Source organism: Apostichopus japonicus, chromosome 6 (assembly GCF_037975245.1).
Source record: "Apostichopus japonicus isolate 1M-3 chromosome 6, ASM3797524v1, whole genome shotgun sequence".
In the NCBI taxonomy this organism is placed as follows: domain Eukaryota; kingdom Metazoa; phylum Echinodermata; class Holothuroidea; order Aspidochirotida; family Stichopodidae; genus Apostichopus; species Apostichopus japonicus.
Window position 1 is genome coordinate 2,353,994 of NC_092566.1, and position 20,839 is coordinate 2,374,832.

At 36.7% G+C, this 20,839-nt stretch overlaps 1 protein-coding gene across 5 annotated transcripts in view; it reads left to right on the forward strand.

The window, feature by feature from the left end:
* LOC139968645 (uncharacterized) overlaps positions 1 to 20,839 on the forward strand; it is an 80,904-nt gene that overhangs the window by 35,829 nt on the left and 24,236 nt on the right. For 3 of the 5 annotated variants that reach the window (XM_071972870.1, XM_071972869.1, XM_071972871.1), the window contains exons 4-9: positions 4,381 to 4,415; positions 8,454 to 8,498; positions 12,968 to 13,111; positions 14,346 to 14,381; positions 17,232 to 17,285; positions 20,248 to 20,292. In XM_071972870.1, coding sequence (XP_071828971.1) covers positions 4,381 to 4,415; positions 8,454 to 8,498; positions 12,968 to 13,111; positions 14,346 to 14,381; positions 17,232 to 17,285; positions 20,248 to 20,292 — 359 coding nt within the window. The remainder of the gene's footprint in view (positions 1 to 4,380; positions 4,416 to 8,453; positions 8,499 to 12,967; positions 13,112 to 14,345; positions 14,382 to 17,231; positions 17,286 to 20,247; positions 20,293 to 20,839) is intronic. The other 2 variants (XM_071972873.1, XM_071972872.1) reach the window with 1 other exon arrangement.

The following is a 20,839-nucleotide window of genomic DNA, read 5'->3' on the forward strand; positions in this document are numbered from 1 at the left end:
ATAACAATATATTGATCACTGAGAAGAATGAGTTATGACTTTCCTTGGCCAGAGTTTCTTTCTGAATTTGGTACTTAGACATACAAGTTTACGACAACTGCATTAATTTGATTTTGGAGATTCTAGTAGGTTATAAAAATATGGCTTATCATTTAGCTATTTTGCATATTAATTATATCTGTTACGAACTCCAATCTTAAAATGTTGTGTATTTGCTTTTCATGCAGCTTTATAAAAGATTTAAAAAAAAACAATTTCTTTTGACAGTGGTGATATAATCATGATTTTGCCCAATTTTTTTTTTGACAAAATTTTAATCATCACTAACGATACTTCTCTTCTCTTTCATCATTTCATATATTTTCATTCTTCTTTCTCTTACCATCTTGAAAGGAAGGAAAAGTTTGTCTTCAGTGTCCTTTACAGCAAAGTAAAAAATCAGTGTGTTTATGACAAATAGAAAAAATCATGCAATTTGTGTTTATGTGTCTTGTTAAAATGGAGGAAAAAAAGTGAAAAAAGAAAAACAGTACAAGATTGCGTGTTATATAGTTTTACAATGTTTTGTGTCACACAAATGTGAGGAGAATGGCTATGTATGAAGTGACTCTTTACAAGATAAATTATTTACATTAATTACAATAATTAAGCTAATTTATTTCTTTGTGCATAATGTCATCCCTCCCTTACTTTGGCTCTTCTGTCTATTAATACTCTAAAACTCTTTTTGCTCTTTAGAGACAACAAAAAAACTATCCCAATATTTGTAAATATTGTCATTGTTTGTCTTAAATCAAAACTGGTAATGTAAGTTCCAAGCAACCCAAAGTAGTCTTTGTCAAAGGTGAAAGGACTCCTTCAGTATTTACTTAATGAAGTGAATCTCTAGCTGATTAAATTAATTATTAAATCCAATTTTAAGTTGATTTTTAAGTTGCTTTGAACTAAAATCATAGCAATTCTACAATGTTAATGCCAGGTATGTCTCATTTTGTCAGCGTTACCTCTTTTACCAATAAAACTCCAAGTAAGAAAAATGTGTTAAAGAATATACTTTAAATGAAGTAGAATGTACTTAAAAGCAGTCATTGTCTACTTGATGAGGACTGATCAATTTCTTGAAATATCACAAAAGATATAGACAAAGAGATTGAAGCAGTCAAAATTTTAGAGATTCATCAATTCTCTTGCAATTCACTCCATGGTGAACTGAGAGGTAGGGTTGGGAAGGAGACGGGGGGGGGGGGGGAATAGATTGGTAGTAACTTAAGTCAGTTATAAGTTGGAGGATGAAGTAAACTATTTTGGACTTTGTGGTATATTTGTAGCTGTTGGTCTATGGCAGCATGTTATATCATAAATTGCTTGGTCAATGTTTGTCATACATGTGATATATGGTGTCATTTGGTGTTGTTGGTAACAATGATGTCATTTGGTGTTGGTAACAATGGTGTCATCTGGTGTTGGTAACAATGGTGTCATTTGGTGTTGGTTATAACTGTTTTCTGGTGTTGTCAAAATTGCACAGATCAAAGCTTGTTCTGTGATGGAAAACACATGATCACACAAATTTGTAGCGTATCACACCAAGCTTAATACAGGTGTGTTTGATTTTCTTGATGTCCTCAGCTGAACAAATGTTCTCAAAACTGATGCATGAAATATTTTGTCGCTGATGTAAATTGTGCCATCTGTTTTCCAATCTCAGAATTTCTTTCCACAAAGAACATCTTTATTTTTGTCAAGATAGACTTAAAAAATTGTAACCATTTCAGATTTAAAGTAAACCTTGTCGATGAAATCATGCACTCCCAAAATGACTTATCATTAATTTCTAGTTTGCATAATTTTACATATTTAATGAATAAAGATGTTCTTGCACCCTTCACGTTGGTTGATGAATGTTCTATGTTTGCATATGCATGACTCCTTCTTTAAAAACACAAGTAGAAGCAAATGGTTTCTTTAATATTAAACCTAATCACAATTTTTGATGTGAAAATTTACAAATTCACAAAGTTAGATTGATGGCAAACAAAATATTCTTGAACATAAAGAAAAAGGCAACATTTAAAATATGGAGGCCGATGCAAAAGAGATCAGCTGATGTATGGATATCCTTCTTGTTTTTTTTATTTTTTATTTTATTATTATTATTTGTTGTTATTCTTTACTACTTTTCTGGATTATTCTCTACCACTGAAGTTTTTTAATGCCTTGGTAGCTGCGAAGGAAAGTTTAGATTTTTCTTAAGGCATTTTTATATGGTAATAATTGTTAGTTAGTATGAATAAGTCTACAAATGGGGTGGGGAAAGGGGTGGCTGTGGCTTTGACTTTGTAGACAGATTAACATGATTTAGAAAAGTTAGAGGTGATGAATTTTTTTCATATTATAAGTGGTTTCTAAGGGTTACCAAATTAATTAGTTACTGCACTAAGATGAGGACGAGAACACTTTTAATTGGCTTGAATTTGGTTTTCCTTTGAGTATGCAACAAAGAATTATTCAAAGTTGCTTATTAGCAAGATAGTTCAAACTGCATCGTCAACCCAAAACAAAAGGTTGATCTTGTTGTGTTGAATTATTTTCCATGTTGCAGACACTTAATCACATCTGCAGTGATGAACCTTTCCCAGAATGCCTCTGCTGATCAGTGAATTAATATTGTGATGATACAGATTAACTATAGATGGCCAAGGAGGACATTTAGGATGGGTGGGAAAAGGGAGAAATGGGGGCACTTCAAATGCATTTTAGAATGTACTAGCAGACAATGGTGTTCTTAATCATTGCAAAAGTACGGCATCATGGAATTGATTTCGTGTAAATTGAATATTTGTTTAAATAGTTTTCAGTCAAAGTTCTTAACGAATGTTTACTTTTCTCACATCTGCTGATAATACAGTCCATATCCTGCTCGAGGAGGAAGTCTGTCTATACTATCACAAAGTTAATACAAAAAATGTTTGCGATTTGTTTGTCAAATAAAATGCAAATTAGAAGATAAGCCAACTTGTACATTAAAATCTGTGGAGGATGGTCTAGGTTGATAGGAAATAAAACAATGGGTTAATCTGTTGCTGTTTTTGCTGTGAACTTTGCCAAATTCTTTCAAATATGTTATCATAAATATTTATCATTTCATTGCATTTATATATATATTTTATTGCATTTTGAATCATTATCAATATATACTTACTATTTAATTTCTTCTCCTTTTTACATAATCCTTACAGCAAAATCTCAACTCTGCATGAAAATAACCTCCATTTTTGTATTTTAAGGAATTATGTTACAAATCTGTTACAAGTCAGTCCGTATGTAACAGCATACAGAGTTCAGCCACATCATTGTTTATATATTTGTACATGTTTAAACGTTTTCTTGGTACAGTTAAAATTCAGAACTCCAAAATAATTCCCCAAAATTATTCCATCGCAGTATCGCACCAAAATGGGAGGAAGGGAAATAGTACTCTTGGAAACCTTTGTGTTTCACGCTATGAATTGCTTAACATTAAAAAGTTGATTTCCAAAAAGTACTTAGATACATTAACTTGAGGCATTAGTTTCTTCTTCAATTTAACAAGAGACTGAATGGCAAAAAGTGTAAGTGTATATTACTGAAACTAAAACATTAAAATGGCCAAGAAAGGACTCTTTTAGAGATTCTAGCCCTCAAAATTACTTCTGATAATGGTGATGACCTAGTAAGACAGTTTAATAGAGTTGAATGATTGTGACCATTATACATGTCTTCTGTGCATCATTGGAAACAAGACCTCAAGTATTTTACATCAGATAATTCTCCTCCCCCCACTCCTGTTCTCCCCTCCCCCTCCCCCTTGTTTGTGGCTGTTGTTGAAATGAATGTATCAATTTCACTGCGATTACACTCGTTCATTTAGGGACAATAGTATATTTGAACTTAAATATGCCCTAAGAATATAAATAACAAATAGATGATAACTGGAAGTTTTTTTCTTTCAATGGGAAGGGAGAGGGGACCCTGCCCTACATGACATAAGGCTGTTTTACACATTGTGCCCGAAGAAGGATGTATGGTCCATTCATGATATTGAAAATGATATTCGGTAAGTTGTGAGTGGACGCAGCCATTCCTTACAGATGATGTTCATATTAACCAGAGCTGAATAATATGCTGAATCTGGCAGGAGTTGTCAAGTGTCCGGAATGACTCCATTATTGATGATCTTGTTTACTAAACAAGGCTGGATACAAAAATAAAGTCAGTTGGATAATTTACAAAAGAAAATGTCTAAAAAATTTATACATTTCTTTTTTTTTCCTATTTATTTGAAGGATTGTTATTGTAAGGCATTTTCATGAATATTAACAAATTCTTTTGATCTTGTAGGTGAAGAAGGTCTGATTGGCGAACCTGGTTTTCCAGTAAGTATCACTTTCTATGTAATCATAAATCTGTAAACGAAGTGACACATACGTAAACAAGAAAATGTGCATTCCTGAAACAGTGTGTTTTTACAACCATGACCATCTTTCAAACAAACTTAAATCAAATTGGAACTGAAAGTTCAAAACAGCTAAATTTAGGATATCTGCAATATTCACATTTATATCTATGTTAGATATCTTAAAGATTGTTAGTATTGGTCCCAAAATAAGCTAGAAAGTCAAGCAATGGTCACTTAATGTTATAGATTTTTTGCCACCCACCACGCATTTTCTTGCTCTGTGATATCTCATTGTCTAATGTCACACTTTCAAATGTATTGGAATAGTTCTATTTGGTCAAAACTTCTAGAAAAGCTCTTTTTGAACCCAAAGTGCAATTCTATTTCTAAATGTTGGGAAAAATTCTGAGGATCTTTGATTTATTTCCGCAGTTGTTTTTTACATGAAGCCTATCTTGTTGAAATTGATCCATTGTTTTAAAGTAATCATACCTGACAAGTTTTCTTCACAATTGTGACAAAACTGTAATAAATCAAGCTAGAAGGGTTTTTCCAGGTTTCTTTTCCCAACCAAGGAAAGGATGTTCTGGATTACTTACTATTGCCCTTGTAGAAAGTTTCATGCAGTAGCTATTAGTACCTTGTGCAAAGCGGAGACAACACAACACAACGATGGTGTTGGGTGGGGGGGGGGGAGAGTAAATTCAGATGCCTTAGCATATAATCAGATGATACCATTTATAATCATTTATAATTTTGTTTTAATAATTGACTTTAACTAAATGAAACTTTCAATCAACATGTCGGGATTGATTAAATTACACGGGAAGTGGTTGTTTTAAAACTATTCGCACTGTCATCAAAGTTTTACAAATGTTTTGTACCAATTGTATAAGAAGAAAAAGATGACCTTTTAGACAGTGCTAACCAAAGAGGGATAGCAGGAAAAGACTTTTAAAAATCCTATTCATGTCAGAAACTTATTTTAATAAAAGCCTGACTCTGTGCCCCTTAAAAGATATGACAAAGGAAACTAGAGTATGCTGGAATAAAAGGAAAAAAAATCCATATATTTTTTTTCCATCTGTAGACAAGAGGTTGCACTTACAGACGTACTTATCATACTAGTTAAACAGAAAGTTCAATCAACAATGAACATTGTACTCTTGCTGAACTATATCTTCTATGTGGAAGTCAATACCTGCAATGATAAACACACATCACACCTTCAGACTTGTTATCATGTTCTTTTGATGTTGGAACCAGCTATCTAAATGTTGAACCTGTGGTTTAGTCAATGAGATAAAACTAGAGTAGATCTATTTATGTATCATATCTAATCTAATATTAATACTCTATCATCGTCAAAGTCATTTTCATCAAGGACGTTCAAAAAATGTAAGACTCTACGTATACCACTACATACTGTACAAACAACCAATTACTATTGTAATTGATATCTTAAGACAATATTGTCATGTCAAGTCTCCACTCCCTTTCCACTCCCCTTCCCACCCCTTTCCTTCCTCCCCCTGCCCTCCTACCCTCGCCTAACTTAAGGTTTATAAGGGAGAATTAAACTCGACACTATATTATCAGTCACTTTATATTGTACATTAACCTGTATTAACCTGTAATTGGTAGCTAAAGACAAAGACATTGCTATGAAAAGTCTCCCTCCATTACCCCACCCCCCCCACGGCCACCCCCCATCACCCCACCCCGTTCTGTAACCTTCCCTCACTCCCTTAGATCTAAGGAGGGATCTTTTAGGAAAAAGAAGAATGGAGACTTGGAAGTAGTTAAAGCAATATGTGCCAATTCCCACCTTTCGTTGGTAACCTCTCCTTAACAGCTATCGTTCTTGTGACTGCATGTAACATTGTATGTGTTCCATGCAACAGGCTCAACAACTTCAAGCTAGGAATGGAAATGGTAGTAGGGAGGGAGAAGGGAATAGGAAAAGGATATGATGAGTTGCACAATGCAGTCTCCTAGACAAGTGTGTTTCACCAAGGGCCGGGATGATTATGTGGGAGAGTAACATGTGTTTAAGAGGAGCAAATGGGGAGGGAGAGAGGTTGGGAGAGGGGTGGATATGGTCTTGTTGGTCAGTTCATAATAATAGCCCAGAATTCAACCTATGCCGAGAAAATAGCATGGTTACTATTTGGTACCTTTGACTAAATTGTACAGATACCGTGACTTGAAAAGATGATGTTGCTCCCTGTGACTGTAGAGATGTGTCGTGAAAGAAAATGATGAGTAGAAATATTAAGGTCCATCATCTTTTGCACCCGTATTCCCGATCCTTTCCTTCCCAAATTCGAAGATGCATACTTCCTTGTTTACCTTTGTCTAATCTTCCAGTGAAAGCCAGCAAGTCTAATAATTAAAGAACAATGGAATGGGCGGGACAGACGAGTAGAGAGCAGCAGTGGTATAGACTCAATTAACATTCTTGAGTTTATCAGCAAATGAACCTTGGTTATATTTAGAAGCTATTCTTTAACGACAGTCTAATAGAGCTATTGCATCAGTCTATAGATGTTCAATATAGAGGGCGATAGATAATTGAGATAGCAGTATCTATCTCCATGTACATATGTCGTTGATTACATTGACCTCCAGTCTGGTTGATTTCTGAATCATTCTGTTGGGTTTTTGGAGATCAAGTTTGTGGAGTAGTTAACATAGCTCTTTTTTTCATGGTTAAACTATTTGATTGTGTTTTACTTGATATACTACAGACAAGTATCTGGAATGTACAGGTTGTGTACTATGATAACCTTACACTTGTCTTTCTTCCATACCCAAGAACAGTATCATGATTGTAGTTTACAGTGACATCATCAACTCTTAGGTGTGCCGCTGGTATATACTGCCGAATAATGATAAAGATTACTTCCAACATTCATATATAATGGATTGATACAGACAAGGGAATATATGACTCCATTGTGACACTCTTTTTGGCAGATTTGGCACCCCATCAACTCAACATAATAACTTTTTTTTAAGTAGAATGTGTTTAGTAAAAAACGAACTGCACAATCTATCTGCTGCGTCTTAGCAACAGCCACTTAAGAGCAGATTTACTGCTGCTAAATGATGGAATTAATATCATATGGCTCTATAGTTTTAGGAACTTTACAGTTGTATGTTTTGTAATGCTTGCTGTTGGCTCTGATGTGATAGACCATAGACCAGGCCTGATGAGGGTTAAATGTTGGGGGGGGAGGGGATGGGCAGGGTCAGTTCGGTGACCAGGAGAAACATGGGATAAAGAATAATATCTTCTGATTTTCATATACTGCACTGCAGGAAAAAGATTCAAGCCCTCAAAAAGTGACTTAATTGGCCCCAGGGCCTGACGTGGCCCTTGAAAGCCAGTGACGAGGAATAATTTATCCGGTATCGCAAAATACTATACAAAATGGTCAAGTTGCTATACAAGTGCAAACAGACAAAGCAGTATTTGTACATGCACAGGAGCCATAGTATTGTAAAGGGGACAAAATTCAGAACCTTCAAAATTACTACACAAAATTTGAATGCTAAGTCATTTCCTTAGTGACCACGAACAGTGAGTTACAGGTGACATAGGGGCTAGAAAGGGGTGAGGGTCACCATGGGAATATATGGTAGAATCCTGTTTAATACTGTATGTACCATTAGATTTAAAGAAGTAAAGGTATATTGTCTAGCTGTATTTGATAATTAACCCTTTTGAATATGTTTGATACATATCTGTTTCTTCAGACTACACTAATCTTAAAAAGATACTCCTCCTTCAACTCTCCCCTTATCACACCTTCCCCCCCCCCTAACTTCACCCCAAATTTCCCTTCCAGCATATTTAATATCTTTGTCCTCTGTGATTATATCCTCTTTGTCTTCAACGCTGCAACACACCTTCACACAACTTTGGTTATGTCCATTGTTTCCACGGAGACGCTTGGAACTTTTCTCTTCTAATTGAGTCGCTGCATTGTCTTCCTCTTTCATTCCCTAGGGCCCGATTGGCATTGCTGGATCAAGGGGTCTAAGAGGCTACCCAGTAAGTTATATGTTCAGCACCGGTCCACCACCCCCTTCTCTCTTTCCTCTCTTAGTCTCTCTTAACATTAACCGTAGACGAAATAACTTGTGATTCCACTCACAGAGTGTGTAGCATTATTACACTGACCCACACCCCCCCCCCCCCCCCACAATATGCCTTGATTACTACTGTGAATGTCACCATGATGATCACTCTCATAGATTTAAATTCCTCGTAGAAATAATACCAACGAATAATAGCAACTTTGATAGGCAGCCATCCTTTTCTTTTCAAAAGTTGTCAAACGAACTAGCAAAGAGCAACGTTATTATACCTACTAGGACCCAAGGAAGACCCAACCCTTTTTCAAATACTTCCTCATTCATAACATTACTTTACAAAACTTTTGTAAGTATATAGATCCAAATTATGCGAAGATTTTTGCGTAGTTTTGCAGAATGGATTGATCATGTTGTGCTATTACCCTTACTTAGTGTTATGACTCCTTAGTTTACTTAGATCTAAAGCAGTTTATAGAGAGATTTACAGATATGTCCCAGTCACCTTCCTCCCTCTTCCTCTTCCTCTTTCTCATCTCATTTATTTTCATCCAGTGTTGCTCCTCTTTCCTCTGTAGCAGAGGTACATCATCCTCTCTCCATCTCTCATCTCTTCAAACTATTTTTTCAATCTCTTTATATCTTCTCCTCTTCTTTCTTTTTTTTGCAGTGAGTAATGACTTTTTTTTCACAGCAGCTGGTTGTATTTTGCAAAAATTTCCCAACTGGAAAATATTTGATTACCAAATATATCTTTAACCTAGTTGCATTCATTTTAGCACCATAGACTCATGAAAATGGTCATATTATTAACTCAAGAAACTCTCTTTTTTGACTAAAAGATACATCACCTCAAATTCCTAGACCTGATACATTTTCGTAGTAGTTGTATCTTGGCCATGCCTCATTTGCATATAATTTATTGGGAACAGATGTTGTTTTGTTTATCAATTGGTAGGGATTTTTACCAGCGGTCCATTTCGGTTGGAAGCCAGAAGAATATTTGGTCATTGTTTGTCGTTATAAAATAATGAAATAATAATGAATAATAAAATAAATGATTTGGTAGGAGGTTGTATTAATTTGGCATAAACACAACCAGCTGCATCAAAGTTATAATCGTCATGACTACCAAACATTCACAATGGAAGAAACCATTCAGCGGGTTAAACACGCTTCACATCTTCATTTCATAGTTTGTTCGCTCGGGTGGCTTAAATGTTTCTAAATTTCAAATCAGCATTTGTCACTCTCTTCGTTATCTCTTTCGTTGGAACAAAAGCTTACAATCCACTGCAGCCGAGGTTTGGGACATAGCGCTATACACATTGCTGTACAGTAGCATGACCATAATATTGTATGTTGCATTTTAATATTTCTGTTTAAAAATTTGTTGCTCCTTTGAGAAAGGTTGGCGGGCAAAATGGGACATCTGTAACTTGCAATCTCTTCCCTCATATACATATGTATTATCCTCTAATACTATGCTCAGATTGGTCAAGTCTTAAACTGGGGAATGTGGCTACCTGCAGACATTTTTCCATGATGTATAATTTCATGAAGTTGCTTCTCTCAAACACTGGTGTATGCTTACCATGAGAAGCTCAACAAATACTGATTAATCCCATTTTTGACTTATAAAGATGAGCATTTCTCTGCTCAAATGTAACTCATTTTTTTTTAACTGTGCTGATAGTGAATGTGGTGTGGCAGAGCATCATGTTGAATATTTCTGTTAATTCATGGGGGAACTTAAGTTAATTCATGGTGGAACTTAAGTTAACTCATGGCGGTGGGGAGGGGGGGTTGTGCAAGATACAAGTTTTGCTCTTGGAATTATCTTCCATCAACTGCCTATTTCATTCATGTTGTTGTAAAGGACAGACATTTTGAGAGGACCTCTGCCATATCTCTCCACCAGTCAGGACTTGGGTATGATTTGTAAGACAAGATCGTACAAACAAAGTGACGCTTGGGCCTCAAAAAGTTCAGGCAAAATAAACATTGAAAAGCCACTGTTTGTCTTTTCTTTGAACTTAGCAAAGAATTTGTAGACAAAGAAAAGAAACAGATATTTTCTCCTTCAAGAAAAATAGGGGCCTGTAACCTGGCTGAACTGTTTGAACATATCAATTTAAAACAGTTTTGGATAATATCAATCCTTGGAATGCTTTCATGGTGTTTATAATCATAAGTTTTCGGAACAGTTCTCTGGTGTCTCAATCTAACGAAATGTTTGTCTTTGAGGAGGAATGCAATTATTTTCTCTAAGCCTTTATGTTAACTTTGCTAAAAAGAAATGAAGGTGATGAATTTGATTTCAAATGGCATGTTTTGGTTTTTCAACATTGTTTTATAATGCATGAAGAAAAATAGTATTGAAGGATCAAGGTAGGGAGGCCGCCTTCATTTCTCAAAGGACAGTTGTGAGAAAATTGAAATAAAAAATTCAATTATAGCTCAAAGAGCATGTGCGTGAAGTGCAGATAAACAATTCAATCTTTGCTGATGATTTCATAAACCAATCTGGTTTCCTTTTCTTTTAGTTCAAATATATTTATCTACACTGATCAGCACAATTTTTCTTAAGGTGTTACAAAAACTTATGTTTTATGGGATCTCACACCCATAAATTTGCACTTTCCGTTGTGTTTTTCTTTTGCAAGAGGTCTCAGTTTATGCAATTACACAGTTAAAATCATCATTTCTGACAATCTCTAGAATATAACTTAATATTTAACCTTCCTTATTAAGAAGATGTTTTAACCTAAACTGTTGTGAATGGATGTAATTGAGGTCTTGAAATGATGAATATTAACGCTGCCTTAAATTAATAGTTAGGATTACTGTTCCTCTCCCTCTCTCAGTCTGAAGAAGTAGATGTTTCAGAAGGGATGTAGGCTGTCATAAGAAGTGACAGATGATCCCTACCGGTGGGGATGGTTACTGCCATGGGCTGATATGGTGGGGGAGGAGGGGCATGGGGAAGGATAGAAGGTATGGAGGGGTGGGAACATAAACTGGCTGTGTTAACTGGAAGTATGATAGGATGGGCCCAAAGACACCCAACCTTGTAACATGAGAAACGGTACATTTTAAATTGTTATGTACGTGTAAATCGATATAGTCTAAAAATAAAGTAAACTATTGATATATCTGCTACTACATTTCTAAATATGATATCGTATTTCCAATTACTGAATGAAAGAATCGTCTAGTAGTGGTCGGGTTCCTCTCACTGCCATGGGGCAAGGGGCTGCAATGTGGGCATTCAGATTTGAGATTCATAAACACAGTTGTCATATTGAGAAATGCTTGCATGCATATGCATGTTTCATTTCAGAGATTCTTTTAGATGGAACTATGATGAGTTGTTCAATCTTTCATTCTATCACCCAGTACAAAGAACCATGATGTCACACTCGCAGTAACCAATCACGTCGCAGAATACACATACACACGTGTGGCAGCTGTACAGCTCTCAGAGAGCTGTGCATACAGTAGTACTGGGTTTATACTGAGTTGTACTTCCACACATATCATTCGCTTTTCATAATCAAACTGTTTGATATTTGACAATCTTCTATTTTGAAATCATGGACTTGTAGCAAAATAGTGACATTTGGTGTATCAAAGTGGTCAAACTTCAGAATACAGTTATAAAATTAGGTGAAGTCACAATGTAACACCCGGGACTTGATTATCAACAATACCACAAAGAAAGAACTATTATTTTTAATAGCTACAGACATGAAGAAAGGAATACTGGTCTGTGACTTGCCTTTGTCATCCCGTCTAGTTTGATGGATATATCTATACCTCACTTATTATTTCATTTCCTGCCCATCACTAGTACTATCTTTTACATCACTTTCACCAGCCTCAAATATTTACAAACAATTCATCCCTATAGCTTTTTTTCTTTCATCAGACATGAAGGAAGTTGAAGATTTTTCCATCCATCTCAACTTTTCCACATAAACATCGTTTTTCTCTTCATGCACAACTGCATAAATCTTTGTTTGTATTCATTCAGAGACTGCTTCTTACTGGGTATTGCTACACAAGGCGTAAAGGCTTCCACTTTCTCATCACTCTTTGGAGATTCCATATATTCAAAATGTAATTCTCAATGAAAGTCTGTTTTGGAAAAGCATAAATTGTCTCTATACTAATTTCTCCTCCACCCACTTTGGAAATAACCATTTCCAATGCACGGTGCTGTTTGAGGATCCCCTTCCCCCCCCCACTTCTGTTGTCCTCACCCGCTCCAGCCCTCACCCTCTCCAACCCTTCCTCCCCTTCTCCCTCTCATCATCTTACAACGTTTGATGCCAATCCAGCCTAACACAACATGGGATGGTCAGCTGAAACATCTTGAAACTTGAAAGTCTCTTCTTAACCCGTCAGTTCTTTTCCTCTCTATAGGGAGAACCTGGCCAGAAAGGAGATACTGGATTAGGTGGTCCAGAAGGTCCATCAGGGGTAGCAGGCCCCCCTGGTATCAAAGGGGACAAAGGAAGGCAAGGGTGGGTCGGTGATCCTGGTCCACCTGGTGAAGTTGGAACAAAAGTAAGTTGAACATGTCAGAAACTTCATGCGACTGTCATCAAATATTCTCAAACTGATTAAAAAACAGAGGAAAGAAACAACTAAAATGGTCAACCTGAAAATCCCATTATTGCCAAAACTGAGGAATGGTTCTTCTGTTAGACTTGTTATCAGCTTACTGTTCTGACCCGCAAGAATCAGCAGATTAGAATAACAATAGGAACCTAATAGTTTATGGAAAAGTTAAGGAAACCCAAAAGCTCACTAAAAAGTCCAGTACTTATAGAAGCCTGTTATAGTATATAAAAGTGCCTGACCAAGCTATGCTGGTTGATGATGGTTTTGGTCTTTGGAACTATTCTTTTTGGAAGGAGAAATTAGTGAATATTATTCTTGATTGACTTGATCAAGCAACACTACTCAAAAACAGCTGAATATTTCTTTCTTGCTTGATGCACCTCCACTTTAGAGATGTATTGCAAAGACACAATTGGTCCACGGAAGTTTGTCACGTAATCTCTAGAATGCAATATTCGGGATAACTAATTCGGGATAAACCAGATGATCCTAAAACAATTAGGAGTCCGTAAAAATCGTATTGTAAAAATGTACATCTTTGATGCTGTTGGGGATTATAAAACTTCTTGAAAAACTGAGAAACAAACCACTGGTACTGGAATTCTCTTTGCTATGCAGATTCAATTAAACAAGTTTACAAATTATTTTATGCTTAAAATGCACATCTTTATTTGGTAGAAACTTCAAGTTGAGAGTGTGCGTGGTGGCCAATTGGCTAAGGCGTCGGACTCGTGATCCAAGGATTGCTGGTTCGATTCCAGCCTAGTTCATTACGTTGTGTCCTTGGGCAAGATGCTTTATCTCACTTGCCTCTCTCCACCCAGGGATTAAATGAGTACCTGTGAGGTAACTTGTCATTGAGCGCAGTATATAACTGCTGCCGACTGGAGGGATTGTCTCTGGGACAGGTTATCATTGACCAGGGGTAATATAACGTCTGTAAAGCGCTTTGAGACCTATCGATGGTATAAAGCGCTATATTAAAAGCAATTATTATTATTAAGTTGTGCGGTATTTCTAAATTAAAGATTCAGAGATCACAGTCTGTATGAGGAGATACGGTATATACCTTTGAAAGGATTATTTGTGTATCAAGGTGTCACTATTACCGAGAGATATGCAGTGTAGAATCAAGCACTTTTCTGAACAACTTCATTACCAACTTGTTCTTCCACAGGGCAGTGAAGGAAATACTGGCTCACAAGGAACAAAGGTACGTTGTTGAATCAATCTTACCTCCACCCCGCCCCTTCCCACCCCCCGTAGAATGTTGACTATTGATAGCGATTTGTATCTTAGATTGCTTCATTTCAGGGGTGTCATTGTGCATAGTTTCAAAGCCTCTATTCCTACCAGAACAGCTTCCCTGTTAAACCTAGTTCTTATTCAGAGAAGATGATGTAGTTATGGAAAATAAAAACCGAAAAGAGATGAAGATGTGTGTGCAATAGAGTGCCAGACAAAGATTGTTTTGGTCTCTGGTTTTGTCAGAAACGCATCTGCCATTAACATTGAATTTATTGATTTATGTCTTCTTTAAACATGGCAACCTTACAATAGCTAATTGGTTGCTATAGGGACCAGTTGTGTGAATTTATGTAGGAAAAAAATATATGTATATATCTTAGTTAATGTTACGAGTGAATTGAATTTGTCTTCTCCTAACATCCAACTGAGATAAATCAATTTCTGAAAATCCCTTCAAGTATCTATCAAGTATGCAGGGAGTTTGTCTATCATAAGACACATTTTGACTGACAAATTAATAGTGAATGATTCTGCAGTTGTCAGTTAAGTAGGTCATCCCGTGAGTTGGTTCACAGTTAGCAGATTGAAACCCTTTTAATTAGTTTGGCTTGTTTTATCAGAGTTGCTGATTTACCTGCTTACCTTTGCCCCAGTTGTGACCTGGTTATTTGTTCGTTGTTAAAGGACTGTGCAAGTGTTTTTTCTTAGTGTTCGCAGACTGGATGGCAGCATTTCAAATAGCCTACAGCTCCAACAGTAAAATTGTACTTTATGTCAGCTTGGGGTTTATCTTCGCACAGTGACAGTTTTCTGATCCAAAGATTAAATATTTCTGTAGATCAACCTGGCTGGTTACCATAGATACCCAGCTAGCATCTTGAATTCAGTGGGTGATAACTGCAGCTAGTCTTATTTTTTTTTTGCATCATTTTACTGCCATTTTGCTGTTGAATTTGTCCAAACCCTGACCTAAAAATGACAAAAAGATCCGTTTTTCTGATGCGATAATCTGTTACTTCCATCCACCAAAATTCGACCAAGCCAAATGAAATATGGTTTGGCAAAAAAAGGTTTGAAAGTGTATATTTACCTTAAATGATGGGGACAACTTAAATTTCTCATTCTAGCATTGGAATAAACAGGTTGATCACTTTGAAAAGGGAGTCAAATGTTTTTCTCCATGCAGAGGTGATAGCTTGAGTGAGTGGTATGCAGCTACATCTAATGTTTAACTGGCTTAGCCAGAGGAACGTTCTAACCCAAAGAGGGAGAAAGAAACTTTTTATAAAGTTAATAGAGCTTGATGTTCGATTAAAATGAGATGACAGAGTTTCTTTAGAGGTGGACAAAAACAATACCCTCATGTTAGTCTATCCCTTAAGAAGATCCTGCCAGAGTCCAGACGTCACGTCCTCTTATTTTTGTACTCTTTATTTCAAGTTTGTCATTCTGTACTATGAGTTACTACATCTCCCCTCAATCTTTGTATTTGTAGCTGTGTGACTGTCGGTCGGACAGACAGACAGACACACAGACACCCTTTAAGAAGGTAGGGATGTTCAAATATCGGCTGGTGTAATCTTTCCTTTAACTGTCTGTCACAGTTAATGTCACTTAAGTTACATTTGTTACAAGGATTGATTGGCAGATTAAAGGATGATAACCATCTATGTCAACAAATGCATCAAATAGCTGACTGATATCAGTTAAGAGCTGCCTGGGATTCAGAAGCTATAAACAAACCAGGTCTAAGCAGAGGAGATGTTTTATTGACCTTTAGCTAGGAAAATCACTTTCTTCCAGGTTATATAACAGTTGGTGGAAGAGAGGAGTGCCCATCTTTGCAGGTAGCAAAATATGCTACAGTTGGTTTAATTAATAGTTGATCCTTAAATTGAGAAGAAATGAAGGTAGGAATGAAACCCACTCAAATCTAAAGCAAGACAGCTTTGTGTGGAATGTTTTGCCTAATCGATTGGATTTGATAACTAGACTGCAATCTGGAGAAAAACAGATGAAGTCATGGAAGAAGTTCAAAGGTCATCAGTGCTTTCATTGCTGACTAGTCAATTAATGAGCACCTAGGCTTTGCTCACATTTGGAGAATGCAAGTGAGACCAGGATCGTGTTTTCCCTCTGGAGGGTACTCAAGGTAGTAAAGCTGACCAGCGAAAAGTGTATACTGGATCGGCAAAGGAAAGACCTTACCCTGCAAAAACAAAATTTTACGATGATTATTTACAAAGCAGTAACATGTGGTAAACATACGGCCATGGACCGCACTGGTACATGTCTGTATTCATTCAGACCTGCTGAGGGCCAGAAACCTGCCACCTTGTTCTGTGATCCTGCGAGCCTTCATGTAACAATCTTTGCCCTACCTTTGGGATGTCGCGATTTTCCCCAAAATGGAGCTCACGGTTGCAAGGTCTGATCCTGGGTACTCAAGCTTTCACAACAAGTAATCACAGTACGGTGTTGATCACCCTTACTTGTCCAATTCCCTTTGCATTCTCAAATGGAAACAAATCTTAAATGTTCAGCAAACATTTGACAGTGATTGTTAATGTATTTGCCTTCAAAACTTTAAGACATAATTTAATTCTCTAATCCTTTCACCACACCTTGCAAGTACAGATTGTTTACTTAAATTGTATGTATGTATGTATGTATGTATGTATGTATATGTGATCTTCCCGCAAGCAGGAACTCGCGAAACTCGCGAAATTGGACAACCTCTGGTCTTGACTATCCCAATAACCTATAGTTTCATTGTACATGGCTGTAAATTGTTCTCATTGTTTGTATTTTGCAGGGTGACAAAGGAGTGCCTGGTGTAGAAGGACCCCCAGGACCTGTGGGAATGAAGGTAAAATTATAAGAAAATTTTATTGTTTGTTTTGTGCATGGTTATGATATTACATCTCCTGCCATTGCTGCAGCAAAAATACATGACTATGCAACATTTGTTAGTTTCCTTAATTTAGTAGCAGATGTTGAAAGCTAGAGAAAAATGGAATACTTTTTCGAAAGTACTTTACCCACATAGCAAAGGCCTATTTGCAACTAGTTAGAACTTTTATGTATCAGACATATTCAATGTGTGATACTGTTGGCATCAAGTAGAAATGTCTTTTCTGAAAGGGGATTTTTTGGCAGAATTTTAGTGTGACTTGTTACAGTGCTACAAAACAAAATGATTTTGTTCCATTTTTCAAGTTGTTCACCTTGCCCCTTTAATGCAACATCAGGGATGTTGTTGTCTTTTACACTCTAACATTGCTACCGAAATTGATAGTAGTTTCATATCACCAACAAATCGCAAACTCCAACTCCATATGACTTTGGCAAATTTGTAATTCCTTTGTCAAATAAAGGACCATGAAAAAGCTATCTTTCACTATTGATTTTGATGTTGTTGTTATTCAGAGGAGATGCACTAATGCTCCTTGTGTGCTAGACTAAGCAATTCAGCCCCTATGATTGTGGAATGTCTGATTTTGAAGAGGCCTATATTTCTTCAAAACCTGAATGTGGTATTATTATTATTATTATTATTGAGACTATTTGCTAATGGTTGTTTTCATGTCATAAGTAGGTGTATACGCTGTGTGATGACTGGATATCCTGTGCAGTGTTAATATGATCTCTACTGGGTTTCCATTCTTCTCTTGATGGAATACTTAAAACAAATTCAAGGTCTTAGTTTTCAAGGGAAATTTTTTTCCCCTTCCATTCTATGCTGGGTTAAAGTGCAGAGCCTGGTTTTTACCTTTTCTTTTTGTTTACCTTTACTATGAAAGAATGAAAAAAAAAAGTTCAACATGAACTCTTCATTTCATGTGGATAGCAAGCTGCCTATCTCTGAAACTTGATGCAAGCTGTCTCAGCACAATGTTAAAGGTCCGGACATATTTCTCTGGGTGAAGGTGTAAGAATATCTGGGCGAGTCTGGCAAAAATGAGTTTAATATACGCTCATATATCAGTGTCTCACAGCAGGTTCTATTCTACGAACTTCACCTTAATAAACAGATTAGATAAAAGAAATATCTGAGATAACTTGAAATATTTTCATGCCATGATTTATTGGCCAATAAATTACTGTTTTCCTTCCTAATTTGCGATTCTGCAAACACAGTGTGAAATCATAAAAGTTCTTCTTCATAACCAGGATTGGAGGGGGAAAAAAGAGAGTCTTTGTTGCTGACAATTTTGTGATCTTGTTTCATTCAAATATTTGTAATGTGAAATTTAATCTCAGACCAGCTAGCAAAGAAACTGTTACAAATCCATTAAATTTAACAGAAAATGTGAGGTAGATAGATAGATAGATAGAAACTTGATTGTCCATTTCAGAAAACGAAAATGATTTCCTGTCGACAGTAAACATAAAACAGTAGTGAATACTGTAACACCCCTGTACCCCGGCCGAGCGGTAGCTTGGGAAATCAGGCAGCTGGAGGCCACCTGATGTCAGGGCAGGGGAAGGGGGAGGCGAAGACTTATGCTAGCAGGGCTTGAACCAATACACAAAAAAGAGAGAAGAATATAGTTAAAGAGAACTGGGTCTCAAATCAACAATTTAATAGCTTAATTAACTTTAAACATATGCTTAACAAAAATAAGGCAGTGACTTTCTGCCGTACACAAATATAAAAGCAAACAACGGGCAGAGATTCAGTTTAAATAAATAACAAATACACTACATACCAGGGCGTGGGCAGCACGGCTCTTAAGAATCACGAGAGTGAATACCTGACACGTGGCGCCAACGGCAGACTAAACAAATACTGCCTAATGTGGTCCCGCCCCGATTAACTTCTGCAATACCTCCGGGGAGAGCCCTAATTTGACCCTACCTCCGGAGTCTATAACATGCAAAGAAGCCAACCAGGACGGGAAATTACTAGTTGTACAATACAAAAGGAATGGCGCCCCGTAGTCAGCCCTCACTCCCGGACCCGCTCTCTAAAATAAATCAACCTTGCCTTTAAAATAATACTTTACTGTAATTGCCGTGCTGCTCACCGCTGGTCTCCAGTTCTCTGCCCGAACTTCAACGAAATAAATTCAGTTTCCACAATACAAAATACATAAGAAAAACAACGTCTTAATTAAACAAGGTTAAGAGAGCAAGTCAAAGTAAAATAGATAAACGGTAAACAGAACAACTCGCGTAATAAAAGAGCGAATGCCTGGAATGCTGGTGATGGCAGACGACGGGGAGAGCGAAAGAGACCTGCATAATAAAACAAAAGTAAATGGAATGGTGAATGAATGGACAACAAATCGCAGGGTAAATTATTCAAACAAAACGGGAAAACATATTCTTAGTAGCCCTGGGCGTGTTCGAAATACGGGGTACACGCATCCCGAACAACCCAGGGCGTAACAATACAAACAGAACCATACAATAAACAAGCTATTTGTGAACAACTACGTGAATAAAAGTAAGGACACCTGTGAAAGGTGAACGTTGGTTTATATAATCTGAGCAAATATTCACTTCTTGAGATCTAGGCTTAATGCTGTATTATACTCTCCATTATACACATACAGACCTATGCATATCATAATGGCAAAAATCCTCTTTCAAGTTCCCTTGCCTAATTAATTAATCACTTACTATGATGAGGTATTTTTTCCCCAGAAGAATTAGCCCTTTTGCAAAGAATTCGGTTCTAAAATGTTGTTTATCAACAATTAAAACCAATGCAGACACATGTCAGGGCTTGTAAACACGTGGCAGCTGGTCCATTAGCTCTTGGAAGTTAGACTTGAAAAAATAATGCAGTTTTAATCTTTTGAATCTTTCTTGTTTCATTCCAGGGAAGGCAAGGCTGGGTTGGTGATCCTGGACCAGTTGGAGAGAAGGTGAAAATTTTTGAGTAATGCTTAATCACCTACCACATGTTATCAGGACTTAAAGGCATTGAAGACTCGCCCCAAACCGCGTGCGGCCAACTGAAAAAGTTCACATTCTGTTGCTTGCAAGTGACGTTTTGTTCGTGTTGCTACAAAATGCAGACAGTGATGAAACGTGATACCTTGTTATCTTTAGCTGGACCTGAGATGTCCATCGCTGTATTTTTTGTATACTGTGCTGTGGGTATTGACCGCAGCTGTATGTATACTAGTGTCTAATTACCGACAGTAGCAAGCTGTGTGTGTATTTTCTGGGATTGATGGTGGTGTTTAACACTTCTGTTACACCTCATTCGAAACTTGGTCAAATTACCGGCATTAGACGTTTCTTTTTGTGCGAGTCTTCCCACCTTTAAAAATCACAGAATCTTAAGTTTTATTATCAGTGCTAATAAGTTGATTTTGATAAATTCTAACAGATACTTGCCACCCATTAGTACCATTCATATTTCCATTCATTATTTTAAACACAAGGGATTTATAAATTTGTCTTATG